General features: G+C 40.7%; 1 protein-coding gene across 1 annotated transcript in view; it reads right to left on the bottom strand.

Moving 5' to 3' along the window:
• dip2bb (disco-interacting protein 2 homolog Bb) overlaps nt 1-22,500 on the bottom strand; it is a 56,682-nt gene that overhangs the window by 13,581 nt on the left and 20,601 nt on the right. Inside the window, exons 2-18 of the mRNA XM_037679878.1 lie at nt 19,142-19,213; nt 14,714-14,860; nt 10,452-10,577; nt 10,054-10,359; nt 7,339-7,485; nt 7,143-7,160; nt 6,621-6,740; nt 5,494-5,691; nt 5,168-5,259; nt 3,084-3,194; nt 2,872-2,995; nt 2,602-2,711; nt 2,354-2,456; nt 2,188-2,252; nt 1,077-1,170; nt 877-996; nt 688-802 (exon numbers count right to left, since the gene is read on the bottom strand). Coding sequence (XP_037535806.1) covers nt 688-802; nt 877-996; nt 1,077-1,170; nt 2,188-2,252; nt 2,354-2,456; nt 2,602-2,711; nt 2,872-2,995; nt 3,084-3,194; nt 5,168-5,259; nt 5,494-5,691; nt 6,621-6,740; nt 7,143-7,160; nt 7,339-7,485; nt 10,054-10,359; nt 10,452-10,577; nt 14,714-14,860; nt 19,142-19,213 — 2,068 coding nt within the window. The remainder of the gene's footprint in view (nt 1-687; nt 803-876; nt 997-1,076; nt 1,171-2,187; nt 2,253-2,353; nt 2,457-2,601; nt 2,712-2,871; nt 2,996-3,083; nt 3,195-5,167; nt 5,260-5,493; nt 5,692-6,620; nt 6,741-7,142; nt 7,161-7,338; nt 7,486-10,053; nt 10,360-10,451; nt 10,578-14,713; nt 14,861-19,141; nt 19,214-22,500) is intronic.

The following is a 22,500-nucleotide window of genomic DNA, read 5'->3' as shown; positions in this document are numbered from 1 at the left end:
TTTTTTTTTATAAGTCATTGAAATTACATCTGCAACTGAATATATTTTGGAAAAAACCCAACTCAAAATGCCTTCCAAAGTGAATTTAGCCTTAATGTACACAAAATGGCTATAATTCAGTCAGTTTAACAGATAATGAGCTAAAGTTTGGTGTAGTGGTAGCTGAAAGTCACTTCCACCACAGACTCTGAGTGCTACTAGATCATGCAAGATCTTTGTTCAGAGATTTTGGGCAAGGCAGCAAGTAATATGCATCCATTCAAGGAATTTAATTTAATGCATGCTCCTTGGTAACATGTTACACAATAAGTAACAAACCTGGAATACAAACGAGATTTCCCAAGCAGTTATTATTCATTATGATTCAATACGTACATATATAAAGAGAAAAAAGGTTGACGGTGTTGCACAGTCCTGAATACAGAATCGATAAATGTTGTATTGGACAACTCAATCTTACTTTGGAGACATTCTTTAAAATATTTATCCCATTGGGGACAAATGGATTAGGCAGCAGTGAGTTATACAAGACAATAATTATCCCATTTGGTGCAGAAGATAAATAAGCAGATATTGTTGACTGGCATGAAGGAGTCTTGTGTAAACTTTGAAAAGGAAATGCGTCTAGTTAGTTTACTTCCTACATAAAGAAGAAAACATTTCAGGAAGACTGAGCCGGTGAGATACCTGCGTATAGCGACTGTCATGGCCTCAGGAGAGGCAGCACAGGGACAGATGACCTCTGGCTTCAACCCGTGTGACTGAAACAGATTCAGGAAGGCATCGCAGGAAGAGACCGACCCTGAACAAGAGGACAGAGGCAGTTCAATGTGTTGCAACACAGCTGAACAAATATGGCATTAATGAGGTACTCACAAGGGTTAGCACCATCAGCAACAATGAGCATTCGTAGAGAAGCTAGACTGATATCTCTCTGGTCCCGGTGAGCCATCATGGCCCAGTGTAGATCACGGCACTTCACCAAAGCTACACGAGCTGGAAAAAGCAACGTGGCAAAACATTACACAAATCTTTTAATACAACATAAGATCAGCTGGAAGAGTGGTGTGCGTTACCTTTATGGATGTGGACCCTCTGCACCCAGGAGAGGGGACAAGCTTTCATGACTGCATAGGGAACACTTATCGTGTGTATCCTGTTCATTACAGCCTGGGAAAAAAGAGCAAAAACAAAATTATTTGAGCTTTCATCACATTGCAACGACCCACAACATGACATTCTAATATAAGATGTTCTTCAATGACTCATATTTATTTGTCATGATTTGACCACAGACAGGTGGACACTTTTTTAAAATCAGTTTAAATAGCAAACTCTAAAGTTAATTTGAAAGCGGTGTTCTCAAACGTTCGAGTCAAAATTCAAATACAATTCAGTTTGTTTACATAGCGACAAGTCACAACAGAAGTCGTCTCAGGGCACTGAACAGAAACATTCGTATATAGAAAGTCAGTTAATAATGTTATTTATCTAAGGAGCCAACAGACTGCTTTGAGTCTTCACTTCATCTAAGTCTCCCATCCTAAGCAAGCACAGAGGCAGCAGTGGAAAGGAAAAACTCCCTCATGAGGAAGAAACCTCCAGAAGAACCAGGCTCAGGACAAGCGACCATCTACTTCGACCAGGACGCTGATCCAAAGAATAAATATTATGAATTACAAGTCTTTTTTTATTTATGGAAATTTGTTAGTAGTAGCACGGTGGCTCAGTTGGTAGAGATGCTGCCACTCAGCGAGAAGGTTGCTGGATCAAATCCTGACTGAGGACCTCTCTGGGTGGAGTTAGCATGTTCTCTCCGTGCATGCGTGAGCTTTCTCCGGGTACACCGGATTCCTCCCACAGACAAAAAACATGCATCTTAAGCTGACTGGTAACTCTAAATTGTCTCTAGGTGTGAGTGACAGAGTGAATGGTTGTTTCGTTTGTCTCTGTGTCCCTGTGATGGACTGGAGACCTGTCCAAGGTGTCCCCCGTCTCTTGCACAGTGATTGCTGAACATGGGCACCAGTGACCCCCATGGTGCGAAAAACGAAGAGGCGGGTAAAGATAGATGAATATATGGATTTTTTTTTTATATCTTGCAAAAAGCATTATGTATTACAGTATTATGGCCCATTAGCCTTTTTTATGAACCTTGAATTTATCAGCAGAGGCCTAAACACCCACCGTGAGGACTCCATGCCATAAGCCCATATCCTTTTTGAAGTCCAGGACGTTCACTAAGGTTTCCCCTGAAAACAAAATTATATAAAAAAGAAAAAAAAAGTCACCTCTGTTGTTTTGGTGAAAACACTCTCTTGTCAGACGATAGCAACAAACCAACTCTACTCACCCTCACAGTAGTTGCAGGCCTGGGTCAGTGCCTGGCAGTGCGTCAGCATGGCCACTTTAGACACAGCAACACCCACCACTGTGCCCTCTTTATTGGCCTTATACTGCACATGTCAGGGGAACATGGGAAAACTTGTGCAAAGTATTTCACATCAAACTTAAATGCAGTTTTTCTTATTAAAATAGCTACAAAAAGCAGTTGAAATGTTATTTAAAACCTGTAGATTCATGGGAAATGAGCGGTATTACCTCAATATACCCAGGATCAGTGTTAGCAGTGGGAATGTGCGGCTGCCAGTCTTTAGACGGCTTCGTCAGGTATTTTGAGTCCGTTATCACCCACTTCATTCGAGGCCAACCTAACAGAGTCAAAAGGAGAAATAAAGTCAAACATTTTAGGAAAATTCACACATTTTATTAAAAACTGCTCTCTACTTTAAATGCAGTAAGAAAGTCCAAATGAGGCTGCAATGTCTTTTGATGTGCATCTTGTATTAGTTGTTGTATTGCCGCTCTCACCTTTAAACTGCAGTATTTCACCGGTGGGGGTCTTCGGTAGACCTTTTAGGCAGATCTCGCTGGTCAGAGCCAGACCCACACCACAGCTGCCGAGCAGGAAGCCCACCTGACTGATACCTGCATCCTAAGTGCACCACAAAGGGAAAAGAACCGTGCTCAGGTGCAAAAAGAAAAGATGTCTGTGAGGGATATTTCTGTGATGGTTTTCATACCTTCCGAGACAGCGGGACCTCGATGGGTACAGGTATAACCTCAGCCAGGAGGCAGCCGTAGAAGGCCACCCAAAACATGCCAGGATCACTGTTTGGGTACACCAGCGCCACCTACCAAGACAATTATTTTCTTTGTGGGGTGGTTTAAAAATAAAAATAAAGTTTTCCAAATTTCTTTTGAATATGATAACATTTACAGACAGGCACTAAATATAATGCACAAGTGATGTGATGGGAAGATGTTTTACTGATAATTTATCATAAATTACCATTTTGGCTGAGAAGACACACATTCTATCTATTCTTGTTTCCAACTGAGTCGCTTTGAACATATTTTTACTTTTGATGATAATTTATTAATGAATTCAGACGTGAAAATATAATCTAATCTTACTTAATTTATTCTTTTTGAATTCAATGTTTAATATTTTTATGTCTAAAACTCTTAAAGTAAAACATATTAAGTGTAACATTTACTTTTGGTTCTTATTTTGAGTCAAGTAATTGTTGATTTTTATTGTTTTAACAATTTCTATCTTAAATCTTCATTCTCTATGACAATCAAAACGGTTTTAATTTATTTTCTTTAGTTGTGGAGTTTTTGGGTCTGTGTTTTTCCCTGAAATACATTTTGTATCACTCCCAGCTGTTTGAAATGTGCTCAACAAGCACATGCTAATTGATTCTCTGACAATATCCTATTTTATAAAGGTTGGCATTGTAACGAGGCAAATAAAGTAGTCCCTCGATACTTTGTGGTTCGACTTTCATGGTCTCACTATTTTGTGGGTTTTCAATGTAAGATTGTACACGACACACGATTGGTGATGGGAAAACAGACCCCTGCCCCCTCCTTTCTCTTTCTCTGCTGTGACAGACAGCCTCAGAAAGAGAAAGGAGGGGGCGGGGAGTGGGGGCTGTCGTTCCCCATCACTACTGTTCAGGGCGCAGGGATGAACAGATCAGATCAACAAATGTAGAATATCAAAGAAAATGCTTAGGTGGAAAAATAAGAGTGAATCAGTTTAAACAAAGAGAGAGAGTGGCTGAGTGCGGCTAACTCAAAGGTATAAGATAGACCCCACCCCCACCCCTCCTTTCTCTTTTAGATGCTGTCTGTCACAGCAGAGAAAGAGAAAGGAGGGGTGGGGGTGAGTCTATCTTCCCCATTGTGTCCCAGAGACACACAACAGGTGGGTGCGCAACAGACAACCTCGGAAAAAGAAAGGAGGGGGTGGAGGGGTCTGTCTTATACCTGAGTGAGCTGCTCGAGCGGCATGGATGGGAACGGTGCTCCCGATGGCCAGCTTGCCCTGGGGCTCGGTAACCGTAGCATAAGTCTGTCTGCTCTCTTTCGCTGTGCTCTTTTAGAGCATTTAGAGAGTTTAGAACATCGTTAAGGATATTGCAAGAGTGTGGGTTTATGAAGCCTTAAATATATGTAAATACTAAAGTAAATATAACATCCCTACTTTGTGGATTTTCACCTGTCGCAGGTTTGTGTCCGAAATGTAACCCCTGCGACAAGTGAGGGACTACTACTACTACTGAACTGTAACTCACATCATAAAATCAGCATCCAGCATCTGTTCACGAGGCGCACACAAGGTCCTCATTTCTAAGATCAGACTTTAAACTTTCGAAAAGGCCTAAAAATAAGGCTCGATAAGGAAAGTTTAAATGATTATTAAAAGATGACGACACCTTTAACTGTTTTTCTCTCGTCATTTTAGATGCAGCTTTCATCAAACTGCAGGTTTATTATCTCTGACTATTTTAGCCAGTGATTTTGCATTTTTATTTCTAAACTGAGTTGTGAATTGTTTTTCATGTTTACATTACTTTTGTAGTTTTTATTTTTATTGTTTGTTTCTTTGAGTGAAGCCCCTTTTCTGTCAAGCTTGCTTGATTTTTTTTTTTTAGTTCATAAAATCAGCCGTGTTCAGCCAGTTATGGACGAACAGCGTACTTTTTACACTTCTTCTCTCGGTGGTGAAACTAGAACAGGAGTTATGGCCACTTCTTTAGATTTTTTCACCTGTGCTGAACAAAGCCCTGCTGTTTGTGTGTGTCTGCTGCCTCACTCTGTCTCCAGGTTTGAGGATTTGCTCGTTCTTGTTGCCCAGCTTGTTGAGAAGCGTGTATGCCAGCTTCACACTGCGGCTCCACAGCTTCCCTAAAACACAGAAGAAAAACTCATCCTACAGAGTTCATGTTTGCTGAAAACCAATACAGTATCACCTGACAGTTCTGTTCAACTTTATCGTTGTATCTTTGTTGTTTCTTGTCATTTTTTTGTTTATAAATCCACTTTGTTGGAGCCCCTGTGGAAGTTTGCATGTCTGAGTCCTTCCTCCACACACCGTGACAACAGGTTCTACACTTTAAATGTATGAATCTTGTGTCTCACCGTAAGTCAGTGTATAGAGAGGTTTGCCTGTGATGTCCAGAGCAGTGAGAGCTGGGCTCTTTCCCTGAGTGGCCCCCCAGCGAGCCAATGCTGCCTGCAGGGCGGGGGGCCAGTTGCTGACGACTCCCAGAGGTTCCCCTTTCACCGGGATGATCTGACGGCCCTCTGGCTTGGGCGTGTTGGGGTCCGGCTGGGGAACTACAACAGATAGACAATAGAAAGCTTCTGGGAAAGTTTCAGATTAATGAAACTCGTTCTAAATACCATCGATGTAAAACGATGCCCAGACGGTTCAACTTGCTTTTACTGCACTTTTATATCATAATCTCTGCTACTTAAATGGTAAAATACATCAAATCTGCTGCTCTTCCTTTTGTTTTAAAACACAAATCAACCTATATTGTTATTTACACAATGACTTAAACATATGTTGTGCAACTTTGCATTCATTAAGTGCTTTTAAATTTGGAATCAACATGTGTAAACAAACACGTTTCCTTTTTTATATATGGTAAGAAGTATTTTGTTACTGATATACTGATCAATACAAGATGTTCTAATCAGAAAAAAAATATATTGCTAAGTTATTTTACAATTAATATTAATAAATTTCTTGCCTGTATTTTATAACAATCAACAATCATGTCTGAATTGTTACAGAACAAAAAGTGTAAACAATGATCAAACTTGTAATTGCCTTAGTAAACACAAATCATAAATATACAAAAATGACTGATATAAATTATAAAAACAGAACTGAAATAGCTTAATTCAATTATCAAACTATCCTAATTATAATTGATTTTAAAAGTATAAATGAAAACGTATTGATAATAGTCCCAATCATCGTTTCTGTTTTAGTTCTAAATCAGTTCTTTTTAACGTCTATTTATTTGAATATCAAAATATCCACACCTTTAACAAAGGGGTAAAATCACAGAAAATGTGTGATTTGTGCAAAAATACTTGAGAATATGTGTTTTATTATGATTTGTTTTTGTCTATTTCATTTATTATCAATTGCTGTGGCACCAATTCTTATTATGTGTCGGTTTCATTTTAAGGAACTCTGCCTTTACATTAACTTAACGATATTCATGTTTAAAGCATCTCGTGAGGCCGCGCACCTTGGACAATCTCCTCTGCGTCGTCAGTGAAGAACTCGCTGAGCGGCGGCCTCTTAGGCCTCTTCAGCGTGTTGAGCAGCTGCTGGATCTTTGTGGACACTCTGCTGCTCACAGGAACTCCTACATGCAGGGAGAAGGTGGACAAAACAGCAACAGCGGGACCAAAGTTACACATTTCATGACTCGTAAAGCGACGGCAGCAGAAGACCTGTTTAAACGTTGCAACGTCTCACAGTCTGCTGTTCTTCATTCCATTCCAATGTGTTTATTGTTAATCCATCATGAGCTGACTAATTTGGGAATAAAAAGCAGCAGCACAGGAAGGTGCCATCATCATCACAGGGGGGAACACAGTGAGAACTGAGAGGAAGGACTTCTGGATCAGGAGCACACATGAGGACTCAGAGTGTGGACATTATATTTCCTTCTAAGTTCATTCCGCACAAATAGGAGGGAGAAAAGGGGTTCACCAGGAAACAAAAATAAAGGCTGTGGACATTATAAATGAAGGCGTTTCCTTACTCTGTGTATTACCTCTTCCTATCAGCCGGTCAAATATACATGACAGGGCGGAAAAGATCAAGAAGAAAAGAAAGCAGCAAAGTCTGATTAATAAAAAGCCACCGCTGGAGGCCAATAAATGTTTGGAGGAATCAGACAACAGCTAACAAACAGAAACACAAAATAAAGTCTGAATGTTGCATGAAGCAGCCGTTACCATCGGCGGTCTCCATCATGCTCGAGCGGCTTTGCACGCGACTCATCCCTCGGACCACGGCTTTGGAGGGCAGGTCCACGCGCGGGCCCCTCGATGGAGGGGCCACAGCTGTCACATCTGGAAAGGGGGCACTGTTCTCAGGAGGAGCTGTGGAGACAACGTGTGAACAAGGACACTAAATTATGCAGTGGTGTAGTTTACATGATACTCGGGTATACCCACTAGAAAAGCTAAAAAAATTAAGTATACCCCCTTAAAAGTGCCCAATGATACATGACATATCATGAGGCACATGTCACTGATACGTTAAACAGCAGTTAAACGCTTCCGTTACAATCTATCAGTATGCACCACTTGTTTATTACATTCGCTTACCCAGCGAATTATTGTATAATTAATACTTCTGTACTTACTACTTAATACTTGAACATGTTTTGCTTTGATACTGTTTGATAAATTCTATAACATGTTTTTTAATACAAAGCCAACTGTTGTACAAAGTTTGTTGTTCATTTATTCAAATATAAGCATCAGAGAATTTTAGAAATGTTCAATATGCTTAAAAATCAAAATAAAGTGACAATTACATTGTACTAACCAGTTTACTTTGGTTTCTAAGCACAGTATATGGACCGACCGTGGTAAAGTTAGTTTTACGTTGGACATTCGCGCTTCGTGGCTTCAACGGTGCCCAAAGTCCAATGTGAAAGTAACTTTACTGCGGTATACCCACTACAAATATTTAGACGACGTCACCGAATTGATGCCAAGTCAAGTTTTAGAGATCTGCTCTACTTCTACTGGATTATTTAATTGTGTGAAAGTATGATTTAAAATAACAATCATTCTTTATAAACTAGTAAAACAAGTGGCTTTTGCTAATATTTAAACAAAAGACACATTTAAGAACAGTGTAAAAGTTGTGTCAGGAAGTTCAAATTATAGGAACAAAACAAAGATGGGGATTTCTGAAATGAGAGACTGAATGAATGACTGTCCAAAGCATTATTAAAACCTGGAAGGTGACCCATCATCTGTGACGAAGACAAAAATCAGCAGGATGTGAAAAAATGTCTGCAGTTGCTGTAATTGTCACTAGATATTGTTTGAGTCCAAAAGCATGCATGTTAGAGAGCCTTCAGGCCGCCTGTGCAAAAAAAAATAAAAAATCTGTGATCTCAATGAGATTCGACTGGTTAAATAAACGTTAATAAATAAATAAATAAATTAGTTTTAATGTTAGGTGAATTGAATTCAACGGAAATCAGAGTTCATGGTGATGTTTAGCTGGAAAAAAAGAAGCATTTTTTTTTTTCACATACACAGCTATGTCCAAAGTACAACTAAATATTATTAAAGCTAACAAAATAATCAATTTGCTTTGTGGCAAAAAAGTAAAAAGAGCTGCAGATCAGAATCTGGTTTCACCAACAAGGAATCTGACTCTAGTCTCACTCTTGTAAGCACATATTAAACAAATTACTCAACATAAAGATAAATAAAAGGTGGATAGGAATAAGTTTAAATAGATAATAAAAGACAGCACACATATGACATAAGTAAATATAAACCAATAAATGAAAAGTTAAGGTTGAAGCCTACATATGAAATATTAATATTTACACGAGTGTTTCATCACTGCAGGTGTTTGAGCATAATTCAGACTCAGCCGGAGTGTTTTTTGTTCAGCGATCTGTAGCTCCGCCCAGACGACAGAGGAGAGGTTGACTCCTGGATGTGAGGGGCCTCTGATGATACCACTAGCCTCCGTTTCCTTACTGTGAGGAGATCAGGGCCTGTATGGAGGCACCAGTGATCCTCTGCAGGCCGTTTCTATTTAGTTTGGATGATAATCCAAACCAGACTGTGATGGACTGGTTTTACACCACATGCATCATAATCAGCACCTAAAATACCAGTCCAGTAGGTGCAATGCTGTGATCAGTGATAGATTAAGATGCTCAGGTTGTGAACAATATTATGCATAAAAAAAATTTACGACCAGGTTTAATGAACAAAGGATTTTGTCTCCTTGTGTACTCTCTGTACCCATGAAGCAAAACATCGTTTTTACTATTAGATTGTGTCGAAGATAATCACTGTTGTCATGTGATCTGTAGACATGTCTGCAGCAAGGTGGTTGTGCGCGTTCATGGACTATTCTCCGCATGTTTTCGAGCTGAACCAGCTCCTCTGAACAAGGCTGGCGCTGTTATTTTGAAAGGTCCGGTATTTTAATCAGCGCTGTTCGTGTTTTTCTAAGTGCATGAACATTTCTCTGTTTTTGATGTAAGCCTCCTCACCATTAAATACGGGTGGGAAGAACGTCTCATCTCATGAGATTTGCTTGGCAATAAATACACAAAAAAACAAGAAAGTAGAGATTTTCCATCTTGCAATTGCAATCAAATGAGAATCTTTGGTGCTGAAAACGATTTTATGCATATCACCAGTACAGGAAGTTGCTGAATGTTGAATGCATCTCTAGACATAAATGGATGTTATGACGATGCTCCAGCAAAAGTTGGTCCAACACAATATTAACTGTAGTAGCCGTAGTATGCCTTCTCTTATGTTTATCATAAAGTGGATTTCCTCGTCAGAAACTGAGACATAATGCGAGTTGTTAGGCTCTTGCTCAGTGATAGCCACAGAACTTGAAGAAAGAAAGCAACACTTGGTGTGCACAAATATTTTCTAATAACCGAGCCTCACCGATGCGGCTGTGAGCCAGCATGTCCGTCACCGCTGCGGTGCGGCTCGGCTCCTGAGGCTGATACTGAGGCTGGTACAGAGGCTGGTACTGCGGCTTGTACTGAGGCTGCGGCTGGCTCTGAGGCTGAGGTTTGGCTTCTCCGTGCGACAGCGTAGATGAGGCAGAGGAGGATGTGGAGGAGCCCTGGGCGGAGCGGTTGATCCAACAGTCGGGGCTCTGCAAGCTGGTATTGACTGGAGGTGGGGGGGCGACCACTGAGGACAGTCTGCGCACAGACGTCTCGTCATCAGAACCTGACGACGAGTCTAAAAAACAGAAAGCAACCAATGCTGATTTAAAAAAACTACATTTCCATGTGTACTGTTGGGGGAGCGAGACACTTGTGTCTGGATCTTACCTGGTGGTGTGCGAGTTTCAATGGGGGACTGCACGTAGGTGGACCTCCTCTTGGTGGGCATAGGAAGCGCCATTTTCTCCTCTTTATGTTTAGCCAGGGCGGCTTGTACAGCCTCACTATGAACATCTGCACAGATGGAGATCAAAACACACTTTAAGTTAAGAAGCCTTGTTCTGACGACAAATAATTCACGTAAAATCTATTTTTTTTTTTAATGGATTGAAAATGTAAGTTAAAATATACCTTACATTCATCAAAGTCATTTACTTAATTTGCTTTATGATCTGTGAACATTTAGCTTTTTGTTTTTCTCCCATTTGCACACTGGTTGGTTTAAAACCTTAATTAGTTACTGTTGTTTGAAATATCCCAAATACTGTGGAATAAATATATTTGAAGATCTGGGAATAAAAAAAGCCTCTGTATGACATATGAACTAAACATGTACCCCATGAAGAGACAGAAATATTATTTGTTCTCTTCTAGGGCACTAAAATTTATGGAAAGGTTTAAAAAAAAAAGCAATCGATTAGAAATAAAATGTATTACAGTGACCTATTTGGTCTACTTTCATATTGGGAAAAAGATTAAACAGGTTTTTTGATACAGAAAGAAAAATCTGTTAAGTTGAAAAATAATACTTTTTTTTTCCCAATTTCTCATTTGTTACATTTTATAGAATAAAAATACAGTAGTCTCACTTATCGTGGGGTTCACGTTCCAGACATCCCCACAATAGGTGAAAATCTGCTAAGTAGAGTTGATATATTTATTTTAGTACTGGTATTTATAAATATTTTAAGGCTTTATAAACCCTTCCCACAATCTTGCAATGTTCTAAACTATTAAACGCTCTAAAAGAGCAGAGCGAAAGACAGCAGACAGACTGATGCTACGGTTAATGAGCCAATCAGCGCCCGGGGGCGGCCTGGCCATCGGGAACATCCCGGCTCGGTTTGGGTCAGGTCAGCTCAGTTCAAATTAAGGCTCGGTTTGGACTGTGCTTAATTATTTTAAACAAACAATCCATGCCACTCTCTCTGGTGTCCACCTCACCGAAGCTCCCACAGCAGCGATGGGGAAAGACAGACCCCACCCTTCCTTTCTCTTTCTGAGGCTGTCCCTCCTTTCTCTTTCTGAGGCTGTCAGCCTCAGAAAGAGAAAGGAGGGGACCCCTCGGCGATCCGTGAGCAACCAGGCCACCAGGAAACAATGAGTATAATCTTACATTTGTGAAAGAGTGAGTCCTCGAAAGATGAACTGCGAAGTATCGAGGGACTAATTTAGTTATCACCTTCTTCTTCGTCCAATCAACTTCTTAGCCAAAAATACAGATGTGGAATAAAAAAACACATTGAGCCCAAGATGTCTTGATGAAAAAACACTTGTTGCACTCATGGTGGCTGTACAAGCTGCATCTTTTAGTAACTTTACTTTAGTAACTCTTTCCGGTAATATTTGATAGCAGCACATTTACTGTTTCAGCAGAACTGTGTTAAAACCTTTAGATGAGTCCACGGAACCGTCCTCAGAAGAACGTGACAATGTTTCTCCTGGTAAAGCAGGAAGCCACGATGAGAGAACAAAGCTGCGAATGAGCCCACTCGCTTGCCTACACACAAACAACAGTAATAAACACACAGAGACGCTTTCACTTCACGACACCCACAGGCACATTAAAAAGCACCACGTGACCCGGGACACGCTCAGCCCGTGCAGCAAAACATGTGCAACAAAGACACATACTGAAGAAAACACATTTAGTTTGTTCCAGGGACAATTGTTCTGCTCAAACATGGAGAGATTAAAATAAATCATCAAGCACATCAAGCTAGAACGCAGCAGCAGCAGCAGCAGCAGCAACAGGGACCATAATTATATAAGTGGAGCTCTGCTGAGCAGATTGCTGTGGGCTAAATCATCCTCGCTCATAAAGTGTCAAAGTCTTCGCTCACACAGGAGCATCAAGAGAGGCTACAGATGTCTGGGAGGATGAGCTGACTCCAATAAGAACAGTGGAGCGTGTGGAGGTTTACTGAGCGTTTAACTCCAATCAGCGCAGACACCAGTGGGCAGCGGGGGACCAGAGGGGGGTTATACAATGAAGCAATTCACCAACGATGGGCTTTCTTTCCTAAAGACCTATGTCTACTAGAAGATAACGGCGCTACAACGATGGTTCTGATATTACTGTTAATGCTCCTCCACAGGTTCTGTGTGCAGAATGATCGAAATACGTTGATTGATCAAATAAAGTTATAAATACACATTTGCCTCCACTCTTCATTCATTAAAACATCAGGTTGCATTCATGGAACGTAAAGAATCTAAGCAATCTTGATGGGAAATACTGGATCTAAAGCAGCGTTGTCAAACTCGGTTACAAAAGGGGGCCAAAGTTAAAAACTTGGTTCAAACCAAGGGTCAATTTCAAATTTGAGTCAGATGCATCATTTTCCTGGTTGCATGTTCATTTCGTTCTCTGTTGCTCTTTCCTCATCAAAATAAAAGTTCCAAGAAATTTTTCTTGGCTTCAAATTTGTCATGAAAAGTCTACAGTAAACATTGTATGCTAAGCTTGTGGGCACAATGAGAGGTGACAACAATATTTTATTGAAAATATCATCTCGGGGGCCAGATAAGATGTTTACAAGGCCCAGATCTGGCTCTCGGGCCTTGAGTTTGACACGTGATCTAAAGTTCAAATAAAAGAGGAATGTTGCAGAAAACTGATTGTTTTTTTAAATCAATGTAACAGATTAAATATTTGTGATGTGCAAAAGTGCTAATGATAAATCTAAAGTTTTAAGAGATTTCTCAGCAAATATGGACAAAAGACAAGAACACATACAGTTCAAGTGATCAGCTACAGTTCTGTTGGTATTGTGAAGATTAATTCTTTGATTTTCTTTTTAGTACTCAGACAAAACTACAGGTTCTTGGCGATGCAGATTAGACAAGTTTATTTATTCACATTTCCATGCATATTTATCATATTTCTTGGTGAAAACTTTCTTATTAAATGGGATTATTCCATCTAATTCAAATCTGTATCTATAAATCCATCTAATCTTGTGTATTTACCTGAACAGATATTGTGTTGTGGTTAAATTTGATGATTAAAAAACTAAATTTGATGTTTTGTCTAAATGTGTTGCATTATGGGATGACAGTGAAACTATGAATCATTTTCTTGTGTTTTGACAACTTGATGTCTTTTTGAAAACATGACATTAACGGGAACAACTATTCAGTGCATGATTAATGAACATTGTTCAGGTCAGATTTATACTTTTTAGGATAAACGTACAAAAGTATAAGAGGAAAGAAATGGAGATTCTTAATGATAGTTTTAGCTAAAACTCAGACTGTTACCACAGTTTAACAAAAGTCTGACCTTCAGCTCAGCATATACAGCTAAATTGTTAATCTAGCTTTATGTTGCAGACCTCGGGACTGAAGATAAAAGATAAATCCCATCAAAAAGTTCATGCTAAATTGTGTGATTTATTCCTTATGATGAATATCCACAGTTTCACTTGTTCTAAATATGATGAATACAGTATATGCAGGTGTGTACATAGGCTACCTTAATATTTAGACCAGGACATTTAGAGACAATTCTTTTTCAGTCTTTATTGTAATAATTTATATTTCTAATTTTGTGTTGAAGCCACAATCGTCTGATAGAACTGGACTTCGACATCACCCAGAATTCCTGTGAAGCCGCAGCTTTTTTTAGACGACACTTCACTAAAAACAACAGAGTGTAGATCAGACTGGCTTTATATTTAGCTGCTGCAGTGTTCAAGTTGTGTTTATGCGTGAGGGTGTTTTACATCAGAGGGGGGCAAAGAAAAGAAGCAGCAGGGTGACAATCTGAGAAAGCATTTAGTCTAAATTCCTGTGAATAAACAAGTCTCCACAAGCGTTTTGAGCTCTTTCATCTGAACTCTAAAGCTCAGTTTTTCCACTGACAGGTTTTCCTCTTCAGATCTGAGATATACGCGTTTCCTCTCGGTTTCAAACTGCCTGTCTGAGTGGGGGGTCCTCACCGAGGGGCTCCCCAGCTGCAGCGTTGCTCTGCGTCTCTCTAAGGCCCTCACAGTCACAAACAAACTCTTGTTTAATTGGTCCCGTGGAGACGGTTTCCATTACAGTACGTTCAAAACAAGCTGCTGACACCTCTTCAGGGATGTTTCAGGCCTGACGTGGAGCAGGATGAAGTTTTACTCGTGGTTTCAGGGGGTTTCTGTGTTCACCTGATCTGTAGCGGTCATCCCGGGTTCCTCCACCTCGATGCGTTCTGCGGGAGCGGCGTTCACGATACCGGGATGAGCTGGCTGGGGGAGGGGCCTGGCTGGAGGAACTGGGAGCAGGAGGCTGCACGTCATTCTGAGGAGGCGCCACTGTCACAAAAAACAACAATAATAAAAAAAAACATTAAGAACGCTTTAGCACAAGATACATCAACCAGTCTTAATGGGAACATCATTTGTTGTTTATGTGAAGAGAGTGTTTATGTTTCAGTTCTGGCAGATGTCAAGAAGCAGGCAGATCCCCCACCCCCCCCCACTAAAAATGTGCTCACCATTCGAGTGTCCTGACCTTTTTTGTGATGTAAAGGGAAGACACAGCCATAGGGCTTTAAAGCCTTAAAAACTAGTTTTTTTTCTTCCAAAGGCACACTTTAAAATGAAGCGGCATGAGCACAATTTGTAAAAACATTCTCAAATGTGAGAATCGTTCCTTTTAAAAGGCACAAAAAAAACTCTTTTAACAAATAGCTAAATGTATTTCAGTGGTATTGTCAAATGTCCTTAACGTGCATAAAAAACAGCTAAAATAGCATCACATTTGTTCTAAAAAAACATTTTAGGGTGTCGTTTGATATGTACCAATGTAATACATTTTGTGTTATAGTCAATTATCCTTAACGGGAATAAAAATTATGAAAAAATATCACATTTATGTGCTAAAATATTTAGATTCTGTCAATGAACAAAACAATGTTTTGTTTAGTGTAGCTTGATGGATTGCAGGTTACATTATTGCTCTTCCTTAACAAGTCCAACATATAATATTATACGCAAAGTTTGTTTCAGACTTGTTGATGTAATATAATTTTAGATTAATGGAATCGGGGACAAATTATGTTATATTGACTCCTTGGAGGGATATCCCATTGTTGTTTTTATGTTGTTGTTTTTATGCTATGAGCGCTTAGCACATTTTTAGTTAATGTTTTTCTTAGTTCCTATGCTAGATGTTATTACTGTTTTTCTTTTACATTTATTTGTTGGATGTAACGGGGACCCTGTGTACATATTTTTTTCCACCATGTGTACCACATGTGGTGCATATGACAAATAAAGAAACTCTGACTCTGACTAATAAGAGAATATTACTGCTGCTCTTCATGACCTCTAATTAACGATTAAAGGGAAACACCGTGAGAAAATGGGACCTAAGGCCCTTTTCAAACCTGCCCCCGCAGAGTGCATTCAGTCTCCTCAAGTTTATTACTTTTGACTTCATATGGTTCAAAGTCACTTGAGTCGTATTTTAGTGGAGGTTTTTTTAGCATCCACACTCCTGTATAAGCTTAATTACTTGACATGATAGCTATCCATCCATTTTCTTTACCCGCGTCTTCCTTTTTGGATCACGGGGGTCGCCGGTGCTCATGTCCAGCAATCACTGTGTGAGAGGCGGGGGACACCCGGGACAGGTCTCCAGTCCATCACAGGGACACACAGAGCCAAACGAGACAAATAACCATTCACTCTCTCACTCACACTTAGAGACAATTTAGAGTTACCAATCAACCTAACATGCATGTTTTTGGTCTGTGGGAAGGAACTGGAGTACCCGGAGAAAACCCACACATGCACAGAGAGAACATGCAAACTCCACCCAGAAAGACCTCTGGATCGGGATTTGAACCGGGGACCTGCTCGCTGAGAGGCAGCGGCTCTACCAACTGTGCAACCGTGCTGCCCTTTTTGACATGATATGAGAGAAAGAAGCATAATTTGATTCTCCACTGCAGAGAGCTGCAGCTGAGCTGTTTTCTGCACCGCTTTACTGCAAACACAACTTTATAGCTGTGTTTAGTAAAGGTGAATATAATGCTGACTCAGATTGGTGTTTTGTGGTTGACACAAAGCGCACGTTTTACTGATGCTTAGTTTTACAGCAGAGACAACCAGCTCTTGTTTATGTGGTTCTCTGAGTCTGTTTTTCCTGTGTTTCCAGTTCCCCCAGTCTCCTCACGCAGTCAGCTCCAGCTCCTGCCACTCTCACCTGTTCCTCACCGTCTTTCCCCGGGTGCTTGTCACTGTGTGTCTCGTTAGTGTCTGTGTTTCCACGTTGTCTGCAGATTGTGCTGCTCAGCCGCCATGTTCAGCCCCCTCTGCTCCTCCCCACGCCCTTGATTCGTGTAAGTTTACGCTGCCATGTCAGCCTTTTGATTTTGTTTTCTGAAGTTTAATAAATAGTTATTTACTTTATCCTCGCGTTTCCTCGAAGTTCTGTCTGAATTTGTGTTCAACACAGTTCTGATCTTGACACTTTTATTAACAAATAGTTTGAGTTTAAAATGAAAACAAAATAAAGAAGGTAACAAAATAGTATACCTTCAGGATATTCCCAGGGATGGCAATTTACTCATAAATTAGTCGGCAGCAAATTTTTTTTTTTAAACTCACAGATATTCAAGTAATAGCTGCTCATGCGGAATCCCATCAGTTCAGTCCAAGTGATGATGTCTTCAGTGTGTATTAAGACTGTTCACACTTGTACCTAGCACCATCTAGGTGCAAGCAGACTGCACACAATGGATGTTAGTACCAGGTCTTAACGGCATCTAAAGTCTGGTTTATACTCTGTGAAAAGTGACACAGTTGTATCTCAGTGATGTGGTTACGTGACAAAAACAGCCTCTTTTCCCCATTGAGACCTCGTCTTGTGCATGGCCCTCTGTCAAACGGTCAGAACTTCGTGGGCGTTTTGTTTATGAAAAGCAGCTGCAGCACGCTGTTCTCGTTTCTAGCAGAGGCTGTTGAAAAATACAGCAGTTTTTACAACTTTTCCAGCAATAATGATAAAGATGGTCGGATAACGTGTAGAAGGCAAACGCACAATTTTTGTGTACAGAGGAGACAGCATTGAGAAACAGGCAGCTCTCCATGGCTGCACTGACCAGGAGGGAGTGTACCTCATCTGGGAAACGTAGGGACTAGCAGTTGAATCAATTAGTCAATTCTAGGACATCTCGCAAGTTTTTGAATTTCACGTCGACCAGTCGCATTCACGTGATTGCTGGCAGTGGCTAAAAATGGATTTGTCCAAGCAGATGGAAAAAACGGGGAAAAAGTCAGATTCGCGGAGGATTTTGTGCAACGTTTTAGGCCACATTTCCAGAGTGACAGGAGATCAGCACACTGCTCCACTGCTGCCGAAGAGGTCCGTGATTTTTTTTTTGTTACCGCAGATTCCCTCTATGGCAAACCCACTGCAGTAGTGGGCCAGCAATAAGAACAGATTTCCCCGTTTGGCAAAACTCAGCAGAAGGTATTTAGCTGTTCCGGCAACCAGCACTCCCAGCGAGAGAATTTTCTCTTTTGCTGGGAATACCATTACGCGAAACGGTTCCTATGACATCACAGAGACTAGTCGACGTCGGCTCGACTTTTATCATGTTGAAGTCGACTTTAAAAGAATACGAAGTCGTGCAACCCCTAGTAGGGACACACTCCAGCACCGTCTGCCAAAAACAGTGGCGGTCTCAAATTTACAAAATAACGCTTCTCCTCAGATAATTACACAAATACCAGATCTTCCTTCTCCACTTTTTCCATCATCAGCTGAAAACAAACATCCATCTCTGCCAACCGTTTTGTCTGTTCTGTTTCTGTTTGTGCGTGACATGTGCTGCAGTAGGAGGACTTACCAGGACTTCTCCTTCGCAGTTTCTCTGAGTATAAACTGTCTACATGAAATAGAACATCGCTCAATCACATCAATAATATCCGATTTCTTACCTCTACCTTAGCCTTAAGACTTCTGGGATTTACCAAGTTGACTTCTAACTGTACCTTGTTTTATTGTTGCAGTGAAGTTTTGTGCGGCTAAAAAAGGCCACGACCAATAGATAATAGTGTCACCAGGACGGAGTGAACATGGCCAGCAATATTCAAGCGAGCACATACTAACATAAACATCAGAAGTGACAAGAATAACTCATTCTGCTAGACTGTCTTCCTTTCATTGCATATTTTAGTGCACTTCACATGTGCCAATGGGACAGGATTAATGTGGCTCACTTTGCCTGATGGTGTATTTTTATGGTTTGGCACTAGGAGACAGTAGTGAGCAATAAAACATATTAAACAACACCAAAAAATACACATATTTCATAAAAACAGCTATTAATGAAGTGTTGTACATTAAACTTGCATTACGTCACAAAACAACTCTGTGTTAAAAAGAAAAAAATTAAAAATGGTTCTCATCAAAAATGCACTTGTCAATAAAACACTGAAAAGTATTCTGGAAGAAAAAGAGATCAAACTTATAGGAACGCTGTGCTGAGTGCACGCAAAAGTTAATGCAAAGAGGTGCACTGTACATAAATAAATAAGGAAATGTGACTGATGCAATGGTCAGAAAATATAAGGAGCTCTTACCTGGAGCCTGGATTATGTATGGAGCCAGAAGTTTGGTCCTTTTCTTTTCATAACCCTTCTGGGTGATATCACCTACAGAGAGAAAAAAAAAGTTTTTAGATTTGAACGCATGATCTTAAAGAAACATTTAAAACACTCTACTTCAATGCGGAATTTCTGGACCTTCTCTAATGAGTTTTAAAAGGAGCCATCTGTTTAAAGCACAATAGATGTGCTCGAGGAAGGAGGCAGTAACACAGATAAGACACACAGGTTGGAACAACAAGTAATGAAGAGGATGGGAAACAGATGGATGCACACGGTGTTGCTGTAATCTCTAGAGACGGCTGCCGGTGTCAAAGATAAGGCCTCGGTGAAGACAAAAACAAAACGGGAGTAAATCTGGACATGTACGGAAGCGTGGGCAAAAGAGGCAGAATGATTCAGGGACTCTGAGCAAAGATGAAGATGTATAAAAGCTGACAACATAAAAAAGCTGGAGGAGGCTTTAGGTTAAAATGGAAATACAAAGGAGAAAAAGAAGATGATGGGAGGGTGGGATAGCAGAGGTGAGAGATGGAGGACAGAGGGAGAGGAAACCCTTAGTGCTGTAAGCAAGAAAAGCATCCATTCAGCAGTCCCCCTGCCGACAGTTCATCTGCTTCTTCCTCCGTACCGACAGACTCAACACGAGCTCACCTAGGTCTCTGATGAACCTGACGCCTGGCGGTCATTGCCGAACTCTGCTGAGGACAAAGCTGTCACATTTTCAGATCTACTAAAAGTCCATCTGTACAGCCTGTCCTAGAGTCGCATTCGGGCCCAAAAAATCCAACCCGACCAGGCCCCAGCCCATAGCCATAATTTCCAAACCCAACCCGACCTGATGAATTAACAGTAATTACAGGTCCGAACCCCAAAAAATCCAGACGTTTTTAATTAAGCTTTGACTGCTTATATAGTTATTAACGTTGGGTGGATGTGCAGGGCTAAATAAAAGGGGGCAGAAGACCGGAGCTGAGGGGGTGTTTGTCCTTTCATGGCCGTCAAAACTCTTTAAATTCCTGTTTCTGCCTGCATTCTGCATTATTCAGACATGGACCCTGCTTTGACATGTCTGCGAGGATATTTTGGGATCTCACCTGTTTGGGCCACCGGCCGCACGCTTCCACTGAGTGCAGCAGCTGAACGTCCATTTGAGCTGTGATAGATTGCTGCCTGGCAGTCCCATCTGAAGCTTAACTGAACTTTATTTTACCTTTTTCAAGGCTGGTCTGTGTGCGGTCAAATGGCTGTGTGTGGCTGGTGATTTTATGGCAAGCCATGTTGCCATATAACTGGATTGTCAGCCATGCGCGTCCGCTGACGCAATCAAAAGCCCAACACCGTCCCGGCCTGTCCATTCAGCACATTATTATGGCCCGGTCCAGCCCAGGCTTTGGGCCCGGGTAAGAAATGACAGCTCTAGCCTGTCCTCACTTTCCCCAAAGCAACGAGTGCCGATTCATGTTTGCCAGTTCTTGCTCTGACACCTCTAAAACCCTCTGGAGCAAACCAGTTATCTTCAAACTGAAACCTAACTTTGAAAACTAGGGAAACCTGCACAGCAGAGTCAACGTCTAATCTTGTTTTATGAGAGTGTGTCATTGTTCTTTAAAAAGAACATGTAACCCTTAAAGACAGACAAGAAAACTGGAGAGTTTTGTGTTTTCTCTTCCTTGTTTTGACACTGGCTGTATTCCTGATTCCTCATCGGTGCAACTGTCAGGTCTGTGCAACGTAAATCATGTCATATATGCATTGACAGCTCCATGCATGGCGGTAAACTCCATTCAGAAGGTGCCATCAAACACCCAAACCAAGAGCGACGGAAGAAAAAAACAACACAGATGCTTCTTTTAAAGGAACCTTGAATGAGGGGATTTACTGTTTTTAATAACTGGATAATTTAACACTCAGGAAACACAAAACTTGTGTTGATTTTGTGAAGAGGAATCACTAAAATTTTGAACAGACAGCAGGCAAACCAGTAGATTACTGCCCCCTTCCAAGTACCAGTGCAATTTTTGAGTCGAATGTGGTTGTCAACTCAAAATAGTATGATTATTAAAGACCTTTAATTAAATAAATACACATTTTTAAAGGATGTTCTGCAATTATTTCTTTGTAACCTGCAGTATAGTGCATATCACCCCAATCCCACACAGTTGATTTTAAAAATGGTTAGCCAACAACACATCAAACTAACTTCTGAGCGTGGGCTTTTAAATGATCCACCTTTAAAAATATAATTTGACCTAAACGTTTATAATGTAAACATAGGGTGAGACCACGAGACAAATCTGGAAACTTTCATATTGAATTCTGAAACAGTAGGCTTAATATTAAAACCTGAACTGGGCTTGCACAAATCTTATATTGACACCAATTTATGCACAGCAACACAATGTAAAGGCCAAAGCTGAAGCCGAATTTCGGCAAGAAAACAATGATAGTTATTTAAAATGTTCCAGTACTCTTTAACCACTGCCATATTATTCTTAAACATACTTCAAATAATTTAGCTTCAGACATTTTGTGATATCTAACTCTGACTGTTTTCCTTTGTACCCCTCTAAACATTTTGTGGCTAAGATTTTGAAGTGTAGGTCTGATACCAAGGGGGCCCTTAGCAAAGTATATACACTGCTCAGTTCATACCATGAGTCTAGCTTGGACTCCCTTAAACTGAAATGGGAAGCGGACTTGGAAAAACCCATATCAAACTCAATCTGGAGAAAGATCCTTAAGAACATTTACTCGTCTTCAATCTGTCTGAGACATGCTGTAATTCAATTCAAGGTGGTGCACCGGCTGCACTGGTCCAAAGACAAACTGTCCAAGATCAAAGCCGACCTGGACCCCGCATGCAATTGTTGCAAACAAACTCCAGCTACACTCTTGCACACATTCTGGACCTGTGCCAAACTGCAGACTTTTGGGCAATCTATTGTTAACACCTTCTCTGGGATATGTGGTAAAACTGTTCACCCATCACCACTCGTGTCACTGTTCGGGGTGGTCCCTGTGGACACGTCCCTCAACAAGTGTGAGAGGGACGTGATTGCCTTTGGCTCTCTTCTGGCCAGGAGGCTAATATTGTGAAATTGAAACTTAAGGACCCCCCACCCGGCATATGTACATTCGATAAGAGAGGTGGTCCATTTGGAGAAAATAAGGCACACCCTGAAGGGTTCTGGAGAAAGACTTTGGGACACTTGGCAGCCCTTTGTATTGTTTATAGATAGTATGTCAATGCCTGTTTAATTTGTTTATGTATGTTTGGCTGATCCGGTGTGTGTGTGTGTGTGTGTGTGTGTGTGTGTGTGTGTGTGTGTGTG

Source organism: Nematolebias whitei, chromosome 7 (genome assembly GCF_014905685.2).
Source record: "Nematolebias whitei isolate Nwh7 chromosome 7, NemWhi1, whole genome shotgun sequence".
NCBI lineage: Eukaryota > Metazoa > Chordata > Actinopteri > Cyprinodontiformes > Rivulidae > Nematolebias > Nematolebias whitei.
The sequence above is the reverse complement of the archived record's forward strand: the minus strand, read 5'-3'. Positions and strand labels throughout refer to the sequence as shown.